Source organism: Mytilus californianus, unplaced genomic scaffold, assembly GCF_021869535.1.
Source record: "Mytilus californianus isolate M0D057914Y unplaced genomic scaffold, xbMytCali1.0.p SCAF_5, whole genome shotgun sequence".
Taxonomy (NCBI): Eukaryota; Metazoa; Mollusca; class Bivalvia; order Mytilida; family Mytilidae; genus Mytilus; species Mytilus californianus.
Window position 1 is genome coordinate 83,424,460 of NW_026262701.1, and position 18,670 is coordinate 83,443,129.

The 18,670-nt window shown below is 32.3% G+C and overlaps 1 protein-coding gene across 1 annotated transcript in view; it reads left to right on the forward strand.

Annotated features, from left to right (window-relative positions):
* Nucleotides 1-10,041, forward strand: part of LOC127703204 (growth hormone secretagogue receptor type 1-like) — a 67,916-nt gene extending 57,875 nt beyond the window's left edge. Inside the window, exons 2-3 of the mRNA XM_052207732.1 lie at nt 7,546-7,610; nt 8,610-10,041. Coding sequence (XP_052063692.1) covers nt 8,615-9,886 — 1,272 coding nt within the window. The 5' untranslated portion in view covers nt 7,546-7,610; nt 8,610-8,614 and the 3' untranslated portion in view covers nt 9,887-10,041. The remainder of the gene's footprint in view (nt 1-7,545; nt 7,611-8,609) is intronic.
* The last annotated feature ends 8,629 nt before the right edge of the window (nt 10,042-18,670 follow it).

Genomic DNA, 18,670 nt, shown 5'->3' on the forward strand with positions numbered 1-18,670 from the left:
TATAATATCAATAATAACTGTAGGATAACTGCACTTAAACATCGTTTGTATGCTTTTAGTTATGGAATAATTCAGACTTATACACACGAAAACTGAAAGATTTCATACTATATCTGTTTATACTATTATTATCATGTTGATTTAAAAAAAAAAAAAGACATTTTATCCAAGTATTGAACATTTAATTAAGTAAATTTCTGTTCAGTGGATTTTTTTTTTGGTTGTTGTCTGAGGGTTATTTATTGAATTTTGTCAGCATTAATCAGACCGTTGATTTAAGCGTTGGAATTGTTTCACATTTCATTATCCAGGGGAAGTTTATAGCTATAACTATAAGTTATGAGTTTGCTCATTGTTAAAGGCCGTACGGTGACCTGTAGTTGTTTACATCCTAGCTTTTCCTATTCCTATATTCGGGATAGTTGTACCATTGGCAATCATAAAACAAAATTGAGAATGGAAGTGGGGAATATGTCAAAGAGACAACAACTCGACCAAAGAGCAGACAACAGCCGAAAGCCACCAACGGGTCTTCAATGCAGCGAGAAAATCCCGCACCCGGAGGTGGTCCTCAGCTGGTCCCAAACTAAAATTATGTGCTAGTTCAGTGAAAATGGACGTCACACTAAACTCCAACACATATAAATAAACTAAAATCAAAAAACATACTAGACTAACAAAGGCCAGAGGCTCCTGACTTGGGACAGGCGCAAAAATGCGGCGGGGTTAAACATGTTTTGTGAGATCTCAATCCTCCCCCTATACCTCTAGCCAATGTAGAATAAAAAAACACAAAGCAATACGCACAGTAAAACCCAGTTTAAAAGAAGTCCGAGCCCGATGTCAGAATAGGTACGAAAGAAACTAAGCAAAATGACAATGATACATAAATGAACAAAGGACTACTAGCAGTTACTGACATGCCAGCTCCAGACCTCAATTTAACTGATTGAAAGATTATGTCTTCATCATATGAAAAATCAAGTACAATCCCTCCCGTTAGGGGTTTAGTATCATACCATCATAAAATATATGAGAAGAACATAACCCGTATCATGCCAAGAACTGGTTTTAGAATAAATGTGTTTATTTCCGATGCAAAGACCCTATAAGTGAATCAATATTAATACCAAAAAATGCAATCGTTGATGACTGGACAACAGTATCGTAACTATATCCTTTCCGAATAAGTCTGTTTAAGGGTTTGGTTAGCTTTTGAGGTGAATGCCGACATTTTTGTGCTTTGTAAAGAATATTACCATAAAATATTGGATGTGAAATACCTGAACGTATAAGATGTCTGCATGTTGATTTATATTTACGAATGATGTCCTTGTACCGATGATACAAGTTAGTAAATGTTTTGACTAGTTTGTGATATCGAAAACCCTGGTGTAATAATTTTTCAGTAATACAGAGATTTCTTTCGTTGAGATCAAATACGTTGTAACATACACGAGCGAATCGAACAGGTTGAGATATATAAACACCATAAGATGGCGACAAGGGAACGTCACCATCTAAAAATGGATAATTAAACAATAGGAAATGAAAAATCATCTCTTTTATCATAAAGTTTGGTATTAAACTTCCCGTTAAAGATAAAGATATCAAGATCCAGGAAAGGGCAGTGTTCATCGTTAGTATTAGCTTTATTTAAAGTCAGTTCGGCAGGATAAATCTCTTTAGTGTACATACTAAAGTCGTCATTATTGAGAGCCAATATATCATCTAAATATCTAAAAGTGTTATTAAATTTTTGAATCAGATGTTGTTTCGATGGGTCTTTGGTGATTTTAGTAATAAATTGTAACTCATAACAATACAGAAACAGGTCCGCAATAATTGGTGCACAGTTAGTCCCCATGGGAATTCCGATAACCTGACGATATACGGAATCTCCATAGCGAACAAAAATGTTATCTAGTAAAAATTCAAGGGCAGTTATAGTATCAAAGCAGGTCCAATTGACATAGTTTTTTTTGTTTGTTGTTACTAAAAAATGACCTAAAAGAGTTTGAACATATACATTCGCATTTCCTTATTCCTAGATAGATGTAAGGGATTTTTCTTTGCCAACGTATGACAAAGTGTTTTCAAACAAGCAGTTGTTTAAACCTTGTCCTTTTTCTTTCGTTGAAAGTTTTCTAAATGGCTATCATAACACTTGCCCTTATTTTCTGATGACCGAAGTACTTTCCGTATACAAAGAATAATATGTAATTTGTCTATTCTCTAATCAGGTGGAACGTGGCTGTGTAATAATAGTTTTTTGCGTAGAGGTTTTTTTCTATGTCGGAGAAACTAAGTCAAATATTTTTTTTAACTGATCTGGATGGTATGAAAATTGACCTAGCTATGCACTTGTACACATGTTGATATTGTATTTGTTGTTTATTTCTGACTTATTATGAATGTAACGTTTCTCTAGCGATACTTCATATCCCAGTGAAATGTAAACTTGTGTAATCTTCATTGACAAAACTATGTTTTAATGCATACACTCGCGAAGAAGGAGACTGCTTAGTGTTACCTTTCTGGAGTACTTTCTGTTCAGGTTCGTGGACCTTGATCTGCTTTATCTTCTCTTCTTTCTGAGGTGTCTCCTTTATATTTTCTTGACAAATATTTATAAATAAAAATTGCTAGAACAAGTAACTGTAGTAGCTGGAATTTTGGTGATTTGCTGTAGTTTTATATTTTTGGGAAACAATTACAACAGGTTTCCATTTCAAGTTTATGGTAAAAGAGAGTCTAAAGATACCGAAGGGTTATTCAGACTCATAAGACGAAAACAAACTGACATTTCCATGTCAAAATATGAAAATCGAATAAAAGTGCAGTATACAAAACAAATATAGAAAAACTAAAGACGAGCAACACAAACACCAACAAAAACCGGGGGAAATCGCACGTGCTTACAGACGGGTAAGAAGATCCTGCTCTACATGCATGTGGCACCCGTCATGTTGCTCATTCAAGTACAAACCCAGTCATAATTCTAATTCGGTAAGTCAAATTCGAGGAAAAAAGGACGGGATTACGGTTACGAAATTATGACCATATCCGACGTCATCTGTGAGTGAACGGATATGCCGTAACGGTCAACCAATTCGTAATAGGCGATGTACATATATCACATACATTTTTGTAGCACTAGATAGTGTGTTAGGCTCTAAAAAAACCTGGGAAAACCAATCTTTATTTAAAAATAATTTGCTATAAGTATACGTTAATCTTTTTTTTTCTGTTTTAAGTTAAAAAAAAAACAGTACTTTTTGAAGTGTCAAATACCAACCATGAATCAATTTAGAAACAGGAATCAAAATAGTGGTGCACATTTTATTATTTAATTACGATTAATTTTAGTCAAACCAGGAATTTTATTTTGTAAATGATTGATAAGAATAATTCCTTTTCTTTTAAGAATTTACATTTACATTAAAAGAGCTACAATTGTCCTAAGCATTGTAAATCATTAAACGTAAATCACAATGAACACGAAAGTTTGTTTACCTTCTTGACAAAAGATATCAATTTCAAGGTATCGTGCTAACATGAAGTGAATAAAAACAACTATCTTACTGTCCTATAAGGAAAAGATATAAATCTTAATGTCTTTATATCATAAAAGTTTAAAGTTTCGAAAAAAATAATTACACGATGACATTTGAATAGTATTAAATCTTTCAAAAAGCTCTGTGGAGTAAATGATTAATGATACAATTAGTCTCGATACACTGCATTAATTTCCTATAATACAGATTACAGACACATTACTCTAATAAAAATGCAAATATCTTTTAAAAATGACATGCGAAAGATTTAAGGAATAACAGTACAGTTACTCTATTTGAAGAGTTGCCACCGTCAATTGGGGATTTGATGGTGGTTAATCTTCAACTACAGTACTTTATTTATATTAAAATGCAATGCTCTCAAAATGTTCAAAAGAGAATATTTCAAATATATACCGTAAACTTCAACTACGATTGCGCAACGTTGTTGCTAATGACTCTCCGACCGTCAACCGTGGAATTGATTGCAAACGTCATTCAATCAAAACAGTCGATACATGCATACTTGCAATTAGAATTAATTTTCAAATCAGTAAACTATTTGAAAAAAAAAAACATTTGGATTTAATACGTTGTCTTCCCTTTCACAGTTATCATTGAATACGGAAGACAATTCTTTTAAAGTAAAATAATAAAAAAAAAAATATCTCCAGAGGGAATTATTCGAAATTGAAGTCATAAAAGATAAAAAAAAAATGTTTTAATATCATCGTTGTTTATATTTTCGTGCAATGCTGTACTAAAATTAGGCTGTTCGTTGTCTATCTTGATTTATCTCACATTTTCAATTCCAAAGGGAAATGTATATAGCTTGTCTTATAGTATCCTTCTTTGATTGAAAATCGTTAGGTGTTAGTATTTCATTATTTGTTTTCATTTTCCTACGTGCGTGTTGTTTCTAATGATAACAGTATTGTGCATCCTTTGTCCAGAAAACCGTGTTTTTATTCAAAAGTTTCGTTTCACATTCGGTGTATTTCGGTGATAAATTTTCATGGTTTGTGAATTTAGTAATGTCTAAGGGTTAGACAGGAAACAAATATGCATTTACTTATTTTTTTTTTTTTTTTTTTCAATGGTTCTTATCCCTGGATATGTACATTTATGTATCTTTAACGTATTTAAGCAAGTAAATTGGCCGATGTCAAAATTAGAACTAGATCAACTACATGTACCTTTGCATAAACACATATGGCAAAATTTGGGGTAATTTGCTAATTTGCATAGCGGCCATTTTGCCTTATCATGACGGCAGCCATTACAATAGGATTATATAAGCCCTTTTAATAAAAATGCCAATATGCAAATACCTATGTCGAATGAACAATTTGTTCGCATATAGGTGAATTGTTCATGTTTTTAGGCTTCTGTCCGTGTACAAATGGACATTGTCTACTCTGAAATCTTTCGGCCTTTTTAGTTTAAAAATCGGAAGCGTAACCATTGTGTAATTGCTATATAAGATCAAATAAAATGACGTAAAATCGTAAAATAGCAAGATTCAAAACAGAAATACACAAGCAAGAAGATATTGTTCATCATTTGTTCGCATATAGAAAAACACCTTGTAGGTTGAATTTTAAAGTTAAATAACTTTTAACTTACCTGCTTTCTTAAGTTTTCGGCCAAATTCTTTTAAAAACATGATGATTTCAACCTTCCCATTTCGTAAAAAGTCAAATTTTAAGCATTTTCCCTTAGAATTACACAGCAATTTTGTAAATATCCGCCAAAGGAAGTTTTTGAAGATACATTTGTTTTAGATACATGACGGAAAAGGACTGGATTATCCGCAAATCTATAATAAATTATATTTTCAATCTTAAGCTAAGGGAAGTAATTTTATCAAAAGGGACAAAGTCACGTGGTTCAAATGATTTAAATAAAGTACCTTTGATTTTGCCATATGAACCGAATCCATCCCCAATTTTTTTTAGCGGGGTTCGTGTTGCTCAATTTCTACGCTTTGCTTGTTTTATCTTTTTTCATAGAAAAAAAACGTGTCTAACTTGTTCATTCTTTTTTGAACAACCTAATCAGAGGCACCGTTAGTTGTAAATCATTGTTGTTGTAAACTTTCCGTTCCATGGCAAGTATTTAATGGATATCCATGGCAAAGCGATACTATTTGTATTATGTTCTTTAAGTGCATAGTTCGATCATAAACTCTTTCGATGCAGACATGGTCACGCGACAAATCAGATACATGTTTTATCACATTTTTTACCTAATATATATTATGAACGTTTGTTCTGACATACGTCATAAGTACACGACACTGTTACGACATTGAGCGTAATTACGACATTTAACGTAATTGTAAAACACCGTCACTGATTATGAAAGCAAAGGGAAGACTATAGTCAATCTTCACAGGAGATTATCACTCATTTATCCCTCAATTAATTTAAACAAATCGTGACTTTTTTTTTAAAGTGCACTTATTTGGCTATGCACCCAATAGTTTATTTATTGATTATTTCTTTCCAATTAATAGTTTTTCAGTCAAATTGAATGTTCAGTTTATTTTTTTGAAAACAAATGGACAGTAAAGACTAGACATATTTTACATTGATAGTCAGTTACTGTTATGGATGTGCAAGATAACTGACGGAGGCTTTCATTCCCTTTGAATATATGGACTGTAACTTTATTAATTCGACCAGTATTTCTCTGCAGTAAGTCATATGGATTATAAATAGCTTCATAATAGGGAGTGAAACAGAAGTTGGAAATGTCTGCAATAATTTGATTTAAAGGATTTTTTTTACTGTTAAATATAAGTTTATGAAAACTTTGTTTGTTGTTCTAAACTAAGGTAGCATGTTTCTCTGTCAAAACGTTAGCATTTAAGATATCACGTTTGACTGTGCTTTTGATGATGTAGTCGGGTGAAATTTAAAAAATCTGGAATTAAAATTGATACTTTAAATCAGAAGAACATTATTTAAAGAACAAATATGCTAAAAATATTGATAGGTTATGGAACCCCTTTTCGAGATATTTGATTTTTTTTTTTGACGGGAAAAGGCTGACTCGGACTTTAACCTTATATTTAGCATTGACATTACTTGGTTCCCAAATCGTAAGAAAAGAAATATAGAATCTGCTTAAATTTTGGTAAATAACCTTTTATAAGCAATTGAAGTCTTACATGAAAAGAAAAGTGGGTGATATGGGGCAAAATATTTTACCTTGTATCGTATGAAAAAACCCAAGGAGTCCAAACTTCTGACAAAAATTACCAAGCCTGACATGACTTCATCCTTAAGGTCCTTTTTTTTTCATACATACATTTAGCTTCTCAAACATTTTTCTAGATGTCGTGAGAGCACAATTCAGTACCATATACATTTACAGTACATAAGTACACTTTTAAATATCTAGAATTTCATCCTTAACTGCAATGCTTCTAATGCCTAGACTAACCTTTTAAGTACCATTTTGATAGATTTGTATAATTATTCATTTTAAAGTTCGTTTTGTAAAATTAAATCTACTAATCATGTGAAACAAACATCTGTCAATGGTAATTAATGATATATCTACGACGACAAGATGTTCTGTCTATAGAAAAAAAGTTAATTATCCAGAGACAGACTAGGCTTATGTATAAGGAATCAGAAAAACACAAAAAAGGTAATGTTGTCTTGTTATATTTAGACAATGATTGATGGTCCGAGTCTTAAACTTGTTAGACAAATTAACTAAACAATACGTCGAAATTGCAGACATTATTCTCATACACGATTGAAGTAAACAAGCACTTAACAGAAACCGAAACCAACCTTATTGGTATTATTGAAAAAAAATAACAGTTAGAGTACATCTCCTTACAACGTCTACTACAATCACTAAACCACTTAACGTAGTTATCAAGTGTAATAAAGCTAGTTTGATGAATTGAGAATAATTAAAAAACAAAATAAAAACAAAAAACAATCTATACAGTTCTTGTATCTTTCAGATGGCGATACAAACAAAATCTTTATGGTAAGACGATGAACTGACAACCACAGGAGTAATTCTGAGGTGAGTTAAGTGTTGGTAGCTAATATATTACAATATGTGTGAAATTGGTACTGGTATCTATTATGAATAAAAGGAGATGTAAAGTATTCGTCAATAAGACAGCAATCCAATGACAAATTTAACCAAAAAGACATCCAGAGACAAACACATGTACAGTTTATATAATATGTCAAATTCTTAAACGTCCAGAGTCAATAAAAGAGAGGCGAAAGAGACCAAAATGGATAGTAAACTCATGAGTCGAAAACGAACTGACAATGTCATGGCAAAAAAAAACAAATAAAACTACAAAACTAATGACTGAACAAAACGAACACCATGAAAAGCGGGGATGATCTCCGGTGCTCCGGAAGGGTCACATGAGTCTAAATAAATTGTAAATCAAACAGACCAATCAAAGATCTGACATCAACACAAAATTCTCTAATGAACGAAAAACATTAAGACATGACATACGACGCATGCATATTTTGCAGGGTTAGATCTCAACTCTCTCGCTTGTTTTAAAGTGTCATTTAAACAATATATGAAGCTTTTAAAAATTAAACTTAAACGATGGTTAAAAGATTACATTAACATCTAAACGATTGAAGAAAACGTAAGCAATGAAAAATCCAGAAATAGACAGGGAAAAATATCTTACAATGCTTATAACAATTTGAAAGCAATAAAATATAAGTACCGAAAATAAAAGCCTGGGTAATGAGAACTTTAATAGATGTTGTAAATAAAATAAGGCTGATATATATGCTCATAATGAAAGGCCGGCCAGATAAACACATAGTATCACTTAGAAATTGCGATAAATGATAAAACGAAAGCTTTTGTGTAATTTATGTGCATTTTTGCAAGCCTTTTGAAGTAGCTTTAGACTGATATTAAAATCAATTGTTTGTCATTTTTATATCAGGATTATGTACCCCTTTTTTATATCTACAGTTTTTTTATATGTAAAACTCGTTTGCATACTCAGATGATGTATCTAAATATCTTTTGCAGGAAAAATGACTAATTTAACAAATTTATTGTTGAAATATATAACTTCGCCGGAGGAAGCAGCCTATGTACTGGACTTTCTAAAAGAGCAGAACTATTCGGTTCAAAATCAAAATGATCTTATCAGCCTTATCAAAAATCTTCATTATAACGAATCGAACACGCCTTCAGGTACACTGTATGCAACTGATGACATGTTGAAACTGTATATATCACCACTTTTACTTGTACTAGGAACCATTGGTAATATACTTGCTTTCGTCGTCTTGGTGAAAAATTCACATAAAGTATCAACATACCACTATCTGTACGTGCTAGCTGTAATGGATATACTCTTGTTGATGACTAACTTATTACAAGTTTGGATTAAGCAATTAACCGGTATATTAATTCAAAACGAGGCTGATTGGTTGTGCAAATTGTTCGTGTTTGTGGGATTTTTCAGCAGTGATGCAAGCGTTTGGTTGATAATTGCCGTCACAGTTGAACGCTGGATTGCCGTCCAGATGCCTTTAAAAACGTCTATGATATGCACTCCTAGGCGAACAAAATTGTCGGTTATTCTTGTGCTGGCAGTTATAGCCTCATTAAATTCACATTTCTTGTGGTCAGTGGGTATACAAACAACCAACGGTACAGGTACATCTATAACATATGAATGCGCACCTTCACCAGCATATGCAACGCTTATCAATACTGTATGGCCCTGGGTTGATGCAATTATCTATTCTTTCTTACCTTTTGTGATCATAAGTGCTGTTAATTTTATGATTATCAATACCGTTTGTAAGGCGAGGCGCAGGCGAGAAACACTGTTATTATCGTCTAAACAGAAGAAAATAGAAACTCGTAGAGCTAATAGTAAACTTACATTAATGCTGTTAGCACTTTCATTTTCCTTTCTTTTCTTAACATTACCAATGAACATAATGATGATAGCAGTAGTTTTCTGGAATAAAGAAAACCACTCAGCGGAAGAAAATTGGACATTCACCTTAATCAGAACGATAACAGAATTACTCATGTATACCAATCATACTGTAAATTTTATGTTGTATTTCGTTACCGGGCAGAGGTTCAGACAACAGTTTGTTAAAATTTTTATTCCCTGCTACACCTCATGGTTTACTGCAAATGAAAACGAACGAACACAACACAATACACACCACATGAAGCGTGTATCTTCATGGAACAGTGACAAGAACATAAAAGACGATATTGCAAAACCAAGTTTTATACGCTCAAACAATATGAAACATCGTCATGGACAGTATGTTTAGAACAGTAATTGAAATATAGATTGAATAATCTTTCAGTTTTAATTTCAAAATTTGTATTTTAAATTTACACAATGAACATCAAGCAGACTTGGATATAAATGAAATAAGTATAGAGCTTTGTCCGTAACTTGAATGAAATAAATGTTCAATAGTAATCTATGTTTTTATATGTATAACGTACCATGAATAATTGTGCTTGTTCCGTTGAGGTAGCCCTTGCGATAGTTAACGTTCATATGCAATCATTCAGACATTAAGAATATGAAAATGTGATTTGATCCGTTTAATGCAATAACAAAATTTAAGATAATCAATTTTAGAGTATTTATGACTTTAATATTGAGTTTTTCTTTTTCGGTTAAAGAAAACAGTATTCAAGTCTGAGACGTTTTCAATATCGCAGCAAGGTTTTAAGTATTAAGGAGTCTGTGCGAAACAGCCAGCATATGTAACTTGACATTACAAAACTGTCACACCTTTCCTCTTTTAATTCCACCCCATCCTCGATCCCCTTTTCTTGTTTTTGTACAAGAATCAAGTGGTGATGATTTGGGAGGGTGTAATTGGGCAAATACACTGTCCACAACGGGGACAATATTCGTAGAAAACGACAATATCGAAATTGCGATTTTTTGGTCAGTATTTTGGATGTAAAGGTACCCGTTCACGTCTACTTAAACGCGCGTTTCGTCTACAAATGACTCATCAGTGACACTCGAATCAAAAAAGTTTAAAATGCAAAATAAAGTACGAAGTATTGGGGTGTAAACATATGCATTCACGACTACTAAGTAATAAATTTTGTTTTATTGGATAAAGTGCAAGATTTTAGTACAAAACACACGTTTACCTGTGTATGAATGAGTGAGCTATTTTAATCAAAAAGAACTCATATTATTTTATCACATTTTGAAAAGGGACTGACAGTGATGAATGCCATTTGTTGTTCCAAAATATCTGTCAATGAGTATCAAACGTTTGGAATATAAAAATATTAACCGGTAAAGTCTAAACCAGAACAGTCAAAATCATCTATGGTGAATGTTGCAAAAGGGAGTTGCCATCTTACATGTAGTTTAAATGAAGTTAGGTAAGAAACAGGAAATTTACTATCACAATGTATATTGATCATTTACACCATGCAAGAATAAAAACGATAGATGGAGCCATAGTGACAGTCAAACTGCAGTGAATAAAGGTAATATAATGTGCACGACACCTGTTTCTAGAATAAGCTTCACTAAGGAAACCCGAAACCAAGAGCAGCAATTTCTATCTAGAACTTGACAAACATTGTATTGTATAAACAAGTTACTGTTTTAAAAGTCTAAATGTCGTTCTGATGTTGTTGTTGTAGGGTTTCTGTCTCATTAACGTTTACTTCACTTTTATTGATATTGCAGAAAACTAAAATAATTTGAAATTGAATTTATTTTTGATGAAATTTGTTGCAAATATACGGAAGCCTCGGAGTGCCATTCAAAAACGTAATCATAACTCGTGCGCACGGGTTACTAACGTGTGTCTACGAATTTACAACTTGTGCGGACGAGTGACACAGGTTATGCGCACGTATTCTAATTGATATGCGCACATTTTCGTAGAAGCCTAATAAGCTCTTAGAAACAGAATATTATTAGCCTTCTGAGCAAAATGTGCACATGTCAATTAGAAGTTGTGTAACTCGTTCGCACAAGTTAGAAACTCGTGCGAACGAGTTGTAAATTCTATTTTTGCATGGCACTCCAGTGCTTTCGTAGACAGGAGATACACACCAAACATTTTAAATTGGTAGACGCATCTTTACAATTTAACAAATCATCAAGAAAAAAGACCACACCTCAGATGCTGCATCTCCGAGTGCATACAAAGATCTACAAATGTGAATTGAAAAGAATTTATTTAGTTGTTCTGGGAATAATATTACATTCTAAATGAAATAATTTGTCGAACAATCTTGGTGTGGGAAATTTCAATGAAATGATAAGGGTGCTTTAAATAATATATTAAGTCTGAAAACCGATTTACTCAATATTGAGCAACAGAAAATGAGAAAAAATCTAAACACAAAAAGAAATACAATAATTTTCTCCCTCGATTCGCTCGTCGAAACATAATTTTTTTCTTATTATATTTAAGTGACAACGAAGACTGAAATGACAGTACATATATTACAGTAATTTGTATAATAAGGGACTATGGATAATCACTAGTAAAATTTTTCATGAATTTTGCACAATCATTAGAACAAATGTCAGGGATTATACATAACAATTGGTATGAAGAGACAGTGAATAAAAGTTAAATAATATTCTATGAAAACGTATTTAAACATATTTAGAAACATACATATTGAAATGTTAAGCATAATATTCCAATACGAATCATTCATTTTACAAATTACATTGTAAATTTGGATGACGTCTACTATTGCACATTTGCTCAGCTTTTCGATTTTTGTAACACCCACTTTAAATAATAAATTTTGTCCTTCAAATATTGAATCAGATTTTACTGCACGTTGAAGAGAAATAAAGTGTTTGTTAGAAACATCTGAAGTTTTGTTTATGAGTTAATGTGGTTCAAAACAGTAAAATAGCATATAACAGGAAAAACTGTTAGCTTTAGATGTGAAAAATAGTCAGGGGATGAAAAGTGTCTGCAGAAATCTTAAAGGGGTAAGAAATAAAGATGATTTATTTGTCTATATTTGAATTATTTTTATCAAACAAAGGATCTTTGTACCGTTGATAACTCATGAAATAATATTAGGGAATTTTTTTTAATTAATTCTTAAAATTTTCAGTGATTATGTAAAATCACTGGTCATTTTCAAGGATTACATATAATAACTAATGATTAAAGTGATTGTGCAAAATCTTTTCAGGGATTCTACATAATCTCTAATTTACTGTAACAGATACAAGTGTACATACCTAACAGTTCGACAAAGCAAATGAAATATGTGTAGACCGATATTAGTATCAAATAGAAGCTTAAAATTCAACTGTTGAGTGCAGATAACCTCTTATATAAATGTTTAATGTACATGTAATTGCATTTTGAAAGATTTGGCTTTCAGCGACCGCGTGCTTTTGATAATCTCAGTTATACTGTTATACGCCTCTGCTTCCCAGGCTAAGAAGATTAAATTTTCCTTTACCAGAACTTGCTTGACGCAAAGCTTCTAAAAGCAACTATCTTGCTATGGTATAATATATATGTCTGTCATTTTTACAAATTGCATACGCATTTTTGGCTTTTAAGAATTCACAGTAATTGCTCTAAAAATAAACTAGCAGGAAATCAAAGAAATGTTTCCTTCTTTTAAAAATATCTTTAACATGGTCACTGAACACATGTCCGATTTTGTTCTAGCAATACAAATACAGTGAAGTGTTACCATGTCTATTAAAATCAGTTTTGCTACTTTCTATTATTTCATGGAGATGATTATTGTGTGAAACAATACAATTGGAATCTTTAACATATACAAGCTCACAAAAACGTAAAAACCGGCGTATCCCAGCAGCATCAAATAACAAATTACTATTCAAGTCATCATAATTATCGAGCATTTCAGAAGTGATTGGGTTTCTTGTGTAAAGACTTTGATAATAGTATTCTAGTTCCTTCTTCTAAAATCAACTGCAAAAAAGTTTCAGAAAACACTGAATTGTACAAGTCACGCTCCTGTCTCCATTTGGTTGCCTAATTTCTTTATCAGCATTTTGTAAATTTCCAGTTGAATTAAAGGGCATTAGCTACGAAAAAGACAAAAAATTAAAATATGATATTTTGTTTTATTTCAAACATTTATAAAAAGCAAAATATAGATATAAATATAAAAAATTAATAGCTATTAGCAGTCAGTTTGGTTCAATTTTGTCAAAATAACAAAAAAAGAAATACATCGCTGATTTCACGATTATTGGCTGGCAAGTCAATGATTCAACCTCATTTGAATTCGTATTTATGTAACCCTTAATTTGAACTTTAGTGCGGATGTGGAACGCATGTGTTCAACATCTGGATTATTCATTAAAGATAAAAGACTGTCAGCATTGATAAGTAAAACAAGGGAGACACCCGAAATAACCGTAATTTCTTGAAGTGATCCCGCTCACAAAAAATTTCGTTTACAGATTAAACGATGATATACATATATTTCTAATTTATAATATGAAACCAAACAGACCTAGTTTATCATCATTATATGATTGTACGTGCTTGACTGTTTATATTTATATTTTTGTTTATGATTATATCGGGTTATACATGTATGACCATTGGCAGTCTTCGGAGGTAATCGCGATTAAAAATTAGATGGCGTCTAGTCTTAAATACGCACTTTTAAAATGCTGATACATTATAACGAGTCCATGCTTTGTTCATTATCTCTTTAGTACATTTTGTTATTTATATTATGAATCAAATCTGAGAATTTGGGTCAAATCGGTCAATATGAATTTGACAGCTAATGCCCCTTTAAATAAAATATTTATACTTCAATGGTAGCCGCTGAAGCTAATATAGCAAATAAATCATTATCTGTACACCAAGTGTTCAAATTCTTAACATTTTTACCAAACTTTTATAGTATTTTAGCTTTTGCTGGACTTTACAATATTGGGTAGTTCATCAGCGAAGTCGCGTAGGCAGGGGTTTTCAAGACAATTAAGATCCTTCCAGTGAGAAAAATTATCCCTAACTTGAAAGGAAAAAAATACAATATAAAATGAAAATTGTAAATTAATAACTTATATTGCGCAAAATACCGATCAAATAACCGAAAATTTACGAAAGGTCCACATCACGGGAGGAAGAAAGAAAATCTCATCAGGGGAATTATAAAGAAAACTTTACACAGGAAGTAGTCATAAAATATAAATATCGTCACGGGATAGTAACGACATCTAATATATAAAAATCATCGTTTTGAAAATGCATGAAATATTTGCCAGTGGACGCAAAACCATCAAACAATCTAGAAAAAAATCCCATCAGAGGAAAGTTAAAAACTGTTTTCACTCAGTTCCTGAAATCTAACCCCCAAAAAAGAAGGATATGTTGGATGGATACAGAAATATATTACCATGCAACAAATCCACGTATACATGCGAACTTATCAAAGAGTTGTTGTAGGAATTCTTCATGGCAGAAAGTGTGCCTTTCTCCCCACAAGAGCCATGGGAGTAAACGTGCCCATTATAATCTGACTTGTGTAGATATTGAATATGTACATTTCTCATAGCCAAACGCCACCTCGATATGGCTTCCCCTACCGGACGGAATAATTCTAGGTGACCCTAGTTACGATACACGATAACAAACATTAACCAGATATCACGAAACGTAACTTTTTGCAGTAATATTAAATCATACTTGAACACACCCGCGACATCACGTGGCCTGGAATGGTGTAATTTTTAATCAACACCATTGTCCTATATTAGTTAACGTTATATATAAAGTTGAATTATTTGATGTGTCGGTTTTACGTCATGCCGGCTAACAAATTGGAAAGTACCTACGCCTTATATTTAGCCTGTATTTTTAGTATTCGTATTGTCATCTGATAAAGTCATGCTGATTATAAGGTGCACAGTTGTCTCTGCTTTCAAAATCTTTCTATTTGAACTCGTCAAGGTTTTCTTACTAGAGATGACCAGGATATTGATGAACGAACATATCTCGACGAACGAACGTAATATGAGCGGTAATTGTATGTTTACAAAACTTACTTTAAACTTAAAGATGTTATTATTTGAATAGCATGTAATCAAGATAATATATAGAAACGCATAAAATATACCGATTTTAAAAAGGTTTTCATAACATAAATGAAAGACGTTTAAAAGTTTCCGCTAGTGTTACATAATTGTCTTACGATACAAAGAGGTAATTATTGTTGAAAGCATGATCAAATGTACATCACACATATGATTATTCGATTGCATCGACGACTTTCGCAATGCTAAAACAAATATCTATGCAGGATTTTGATGATTTGAAACAATTTATAAAATTATCATTACTAAGTTACTGTTGTCGGATCGTATGTTTGCTCAATGTTTTTCATTGGGTATTCAGGTTTTAACCCTCCCCCTTCCAAGGGTGACTGGGGAATAGAAATATAGTCACTACGGGTCTTCTTCCGATCCGCAGTGAAACATTTGCCAAAGTTGGGCGTCCGTTTGGCAGTGCAGGATTTACAAGTACGCAGCCACGTCCGGTCAGAATGGGGACGTTAAATCCGATGCCTCGTGTAGAGAGATTGTCATGCTCTCTGCACGTTAAGAACCCTTGCAACAATTCTGTGAGGGGTCCGTATACTTATGTGGCTTGATGCAAGGATACATTTCTGTCCCTATCCAATATACCCTCGTTTACTAATGGCAATCTAAATTTACACGACCTAAATGTATTTATTGTTAATTTGGTCTCGTCCTAAACATGCATGAACTATTTGCCACTGAAAGTTAAGCAACCAACAATTAATTTATCAATCAAGTTTCAAACAAACAATTCTATCAGTTTACAAAAAAAAAAAACATATAGTATTTTGAACCAGTTAAAAATAATGATTTATGTTTTTTTTTTTTTTTTTATCATATATGCCAACACCTGAGGATGGCAAAACTATTTAAGTGTAAAAAACACTATAGTCAAATAAGTAAATAACGTTTTTTTAAAGGGATTTAACTAGACACAAGGGGTCCATTAATAAAACATACGAAGAGAACTTTTAAAAGCTTTACGACTATATACGGAACTTTATAAATTTTGATCTTATCCAGTATGTACATAATCATTGTATCTCCTCTGACATTTTTTTTAGGAAAGACACACAACCCTAGCCCCCTGAAGTTAAATGGGCGTTCCCTTATATTATCAGATTTTACTATAAAGTGATATTCAGCAAGGTGAAACATACATTAGATTCATCTGTACGCGTGAGTAAAATGATCTGGTCCAACTGTCCTAGAGTAATACATGTATCCATTTATACCCAGAAAGTTGGACCCTAACCAGTATGCAACTCATCTGACGTGGTTTGTTGTAAATTGAGCGTTTATACATGAGTCTGTCGTTGATTTCCGTATAAATTCGCTATCAGTAAATATAATGACCATCAAAGATGCAAAAGACGAGTTGCAACTCCAATTTGATTATCAATGTATCAATATACTTAACTTCAATGTCTTGACAAGGGGATGTGCACCCACAAACATGCTGAACTTTTTATCACAAAATATTCCTAAAAATAGTTATCAAAGGTACAAGGCTTATAATTTGATACGCCAGACGCGCGTTTCGTCTACATAAGACTCATCAGTGACGCTCAGATCAAAATAGTTAGAAAGCCAAACAGTATAAAGTTGAAGAGCATTGAGGACCTAAAATTCCAAAAAGTTGTGCCAAACACGGCTAAGGTAATTTATGCCTGGCATGAAAACACTCTTTTGGCTACCCATTTTTTTTTTAATTCAGGCAGGGATTTCTGTACCCATCCTAATTCGACTGGTCTTGGGCATAAGCCAATTAAAATTGGCGAAAAGAAAACAGATTTTAAATTGATCATCAATCATATCAATATAAAAAACTTCAATATTTATGCTATCACCCTTGTATTACCTCCGTAACTCTTTTAAATCACTTTTGGAGCCTTAATTTTCAAAGCAGTGTTGTATATCGAATGCACCTTTTGCTATTGTAGAAAACATTGCATTATTAATCACCAATGTGAGGAGTTAGCTACAGAGAAATATAGTCACTACATAAAAATGTCTTATGTAATCTAAATGCAGACGATGCGAATAACATTACATGCGTTTTATGTTAGATTTATCCTTTGAATGTACTATGTATAAACAAAAGCGTTTCGTACGATTGGTCAAGTTACGCTTGTACGTTCGTTCGTCAATATCCTGATCATCTCTACTTCAACCAAAAACTACAGGTGACATATACTATTGTTTTCGGTATCGGATGCGAACCGGAACTTGTTAATTACTGGTAAAATTTATTATGTGAAAAACAAAAGGGCTGGAATGATGTAATTTTTAATCAACACGATTGTTTTATATTAGTTATATATAAAGTTGAATTCTTTGATTCTTCGTGTTTACGTCATGCCGGCTAACAAATTGGACCTCGTTAATTTAGTAGTATATATATATATATAGACAATATGGAGTATTCAGACATTCATATAAATTTAGGACATGTCTATGAAGAACAAATTTTTGAAATAAACATGAAAAAGTGGTATTAAATCAATGCCTTTCGAATGTAGATTTTCTTGTTAAAATTAAATTTGCCATCTTTAGATTAAGAAAAGTTCTGATCAAAACAAAAATGAATCAGAGAACATTGATCACCTCTTATATATTTTGTTACAATATGGTGATATTAAAGTTTAGGATTAACTATGTTTTATAACCTTATCATTTAGTGGTTTTGCCAGCAGTTACTGGACGAACGTTTTGCATCATATGCATAAAGGGACATGTTGGTCAGAAGAGGAGCACAGTTGCTTTTTATACATTTAAGAATGCCGACTTATGTTGAAAAAACATCTTCATTAAACGAAACAAATATGTGGTTGAAAAAATAAAGCAGCATGCCATTGTCTCAATTCTAACCTATACTTTTTTTTTCAAAGTATGATTTGTAAAGTTCCTATACAAGAAATATTTACGTTGTCGATTTTTATGAAACAAAGTTTGACTAATTTTGTCACTCTGTATTTAAATAGTTAACAATGAGGAATATGTGAGT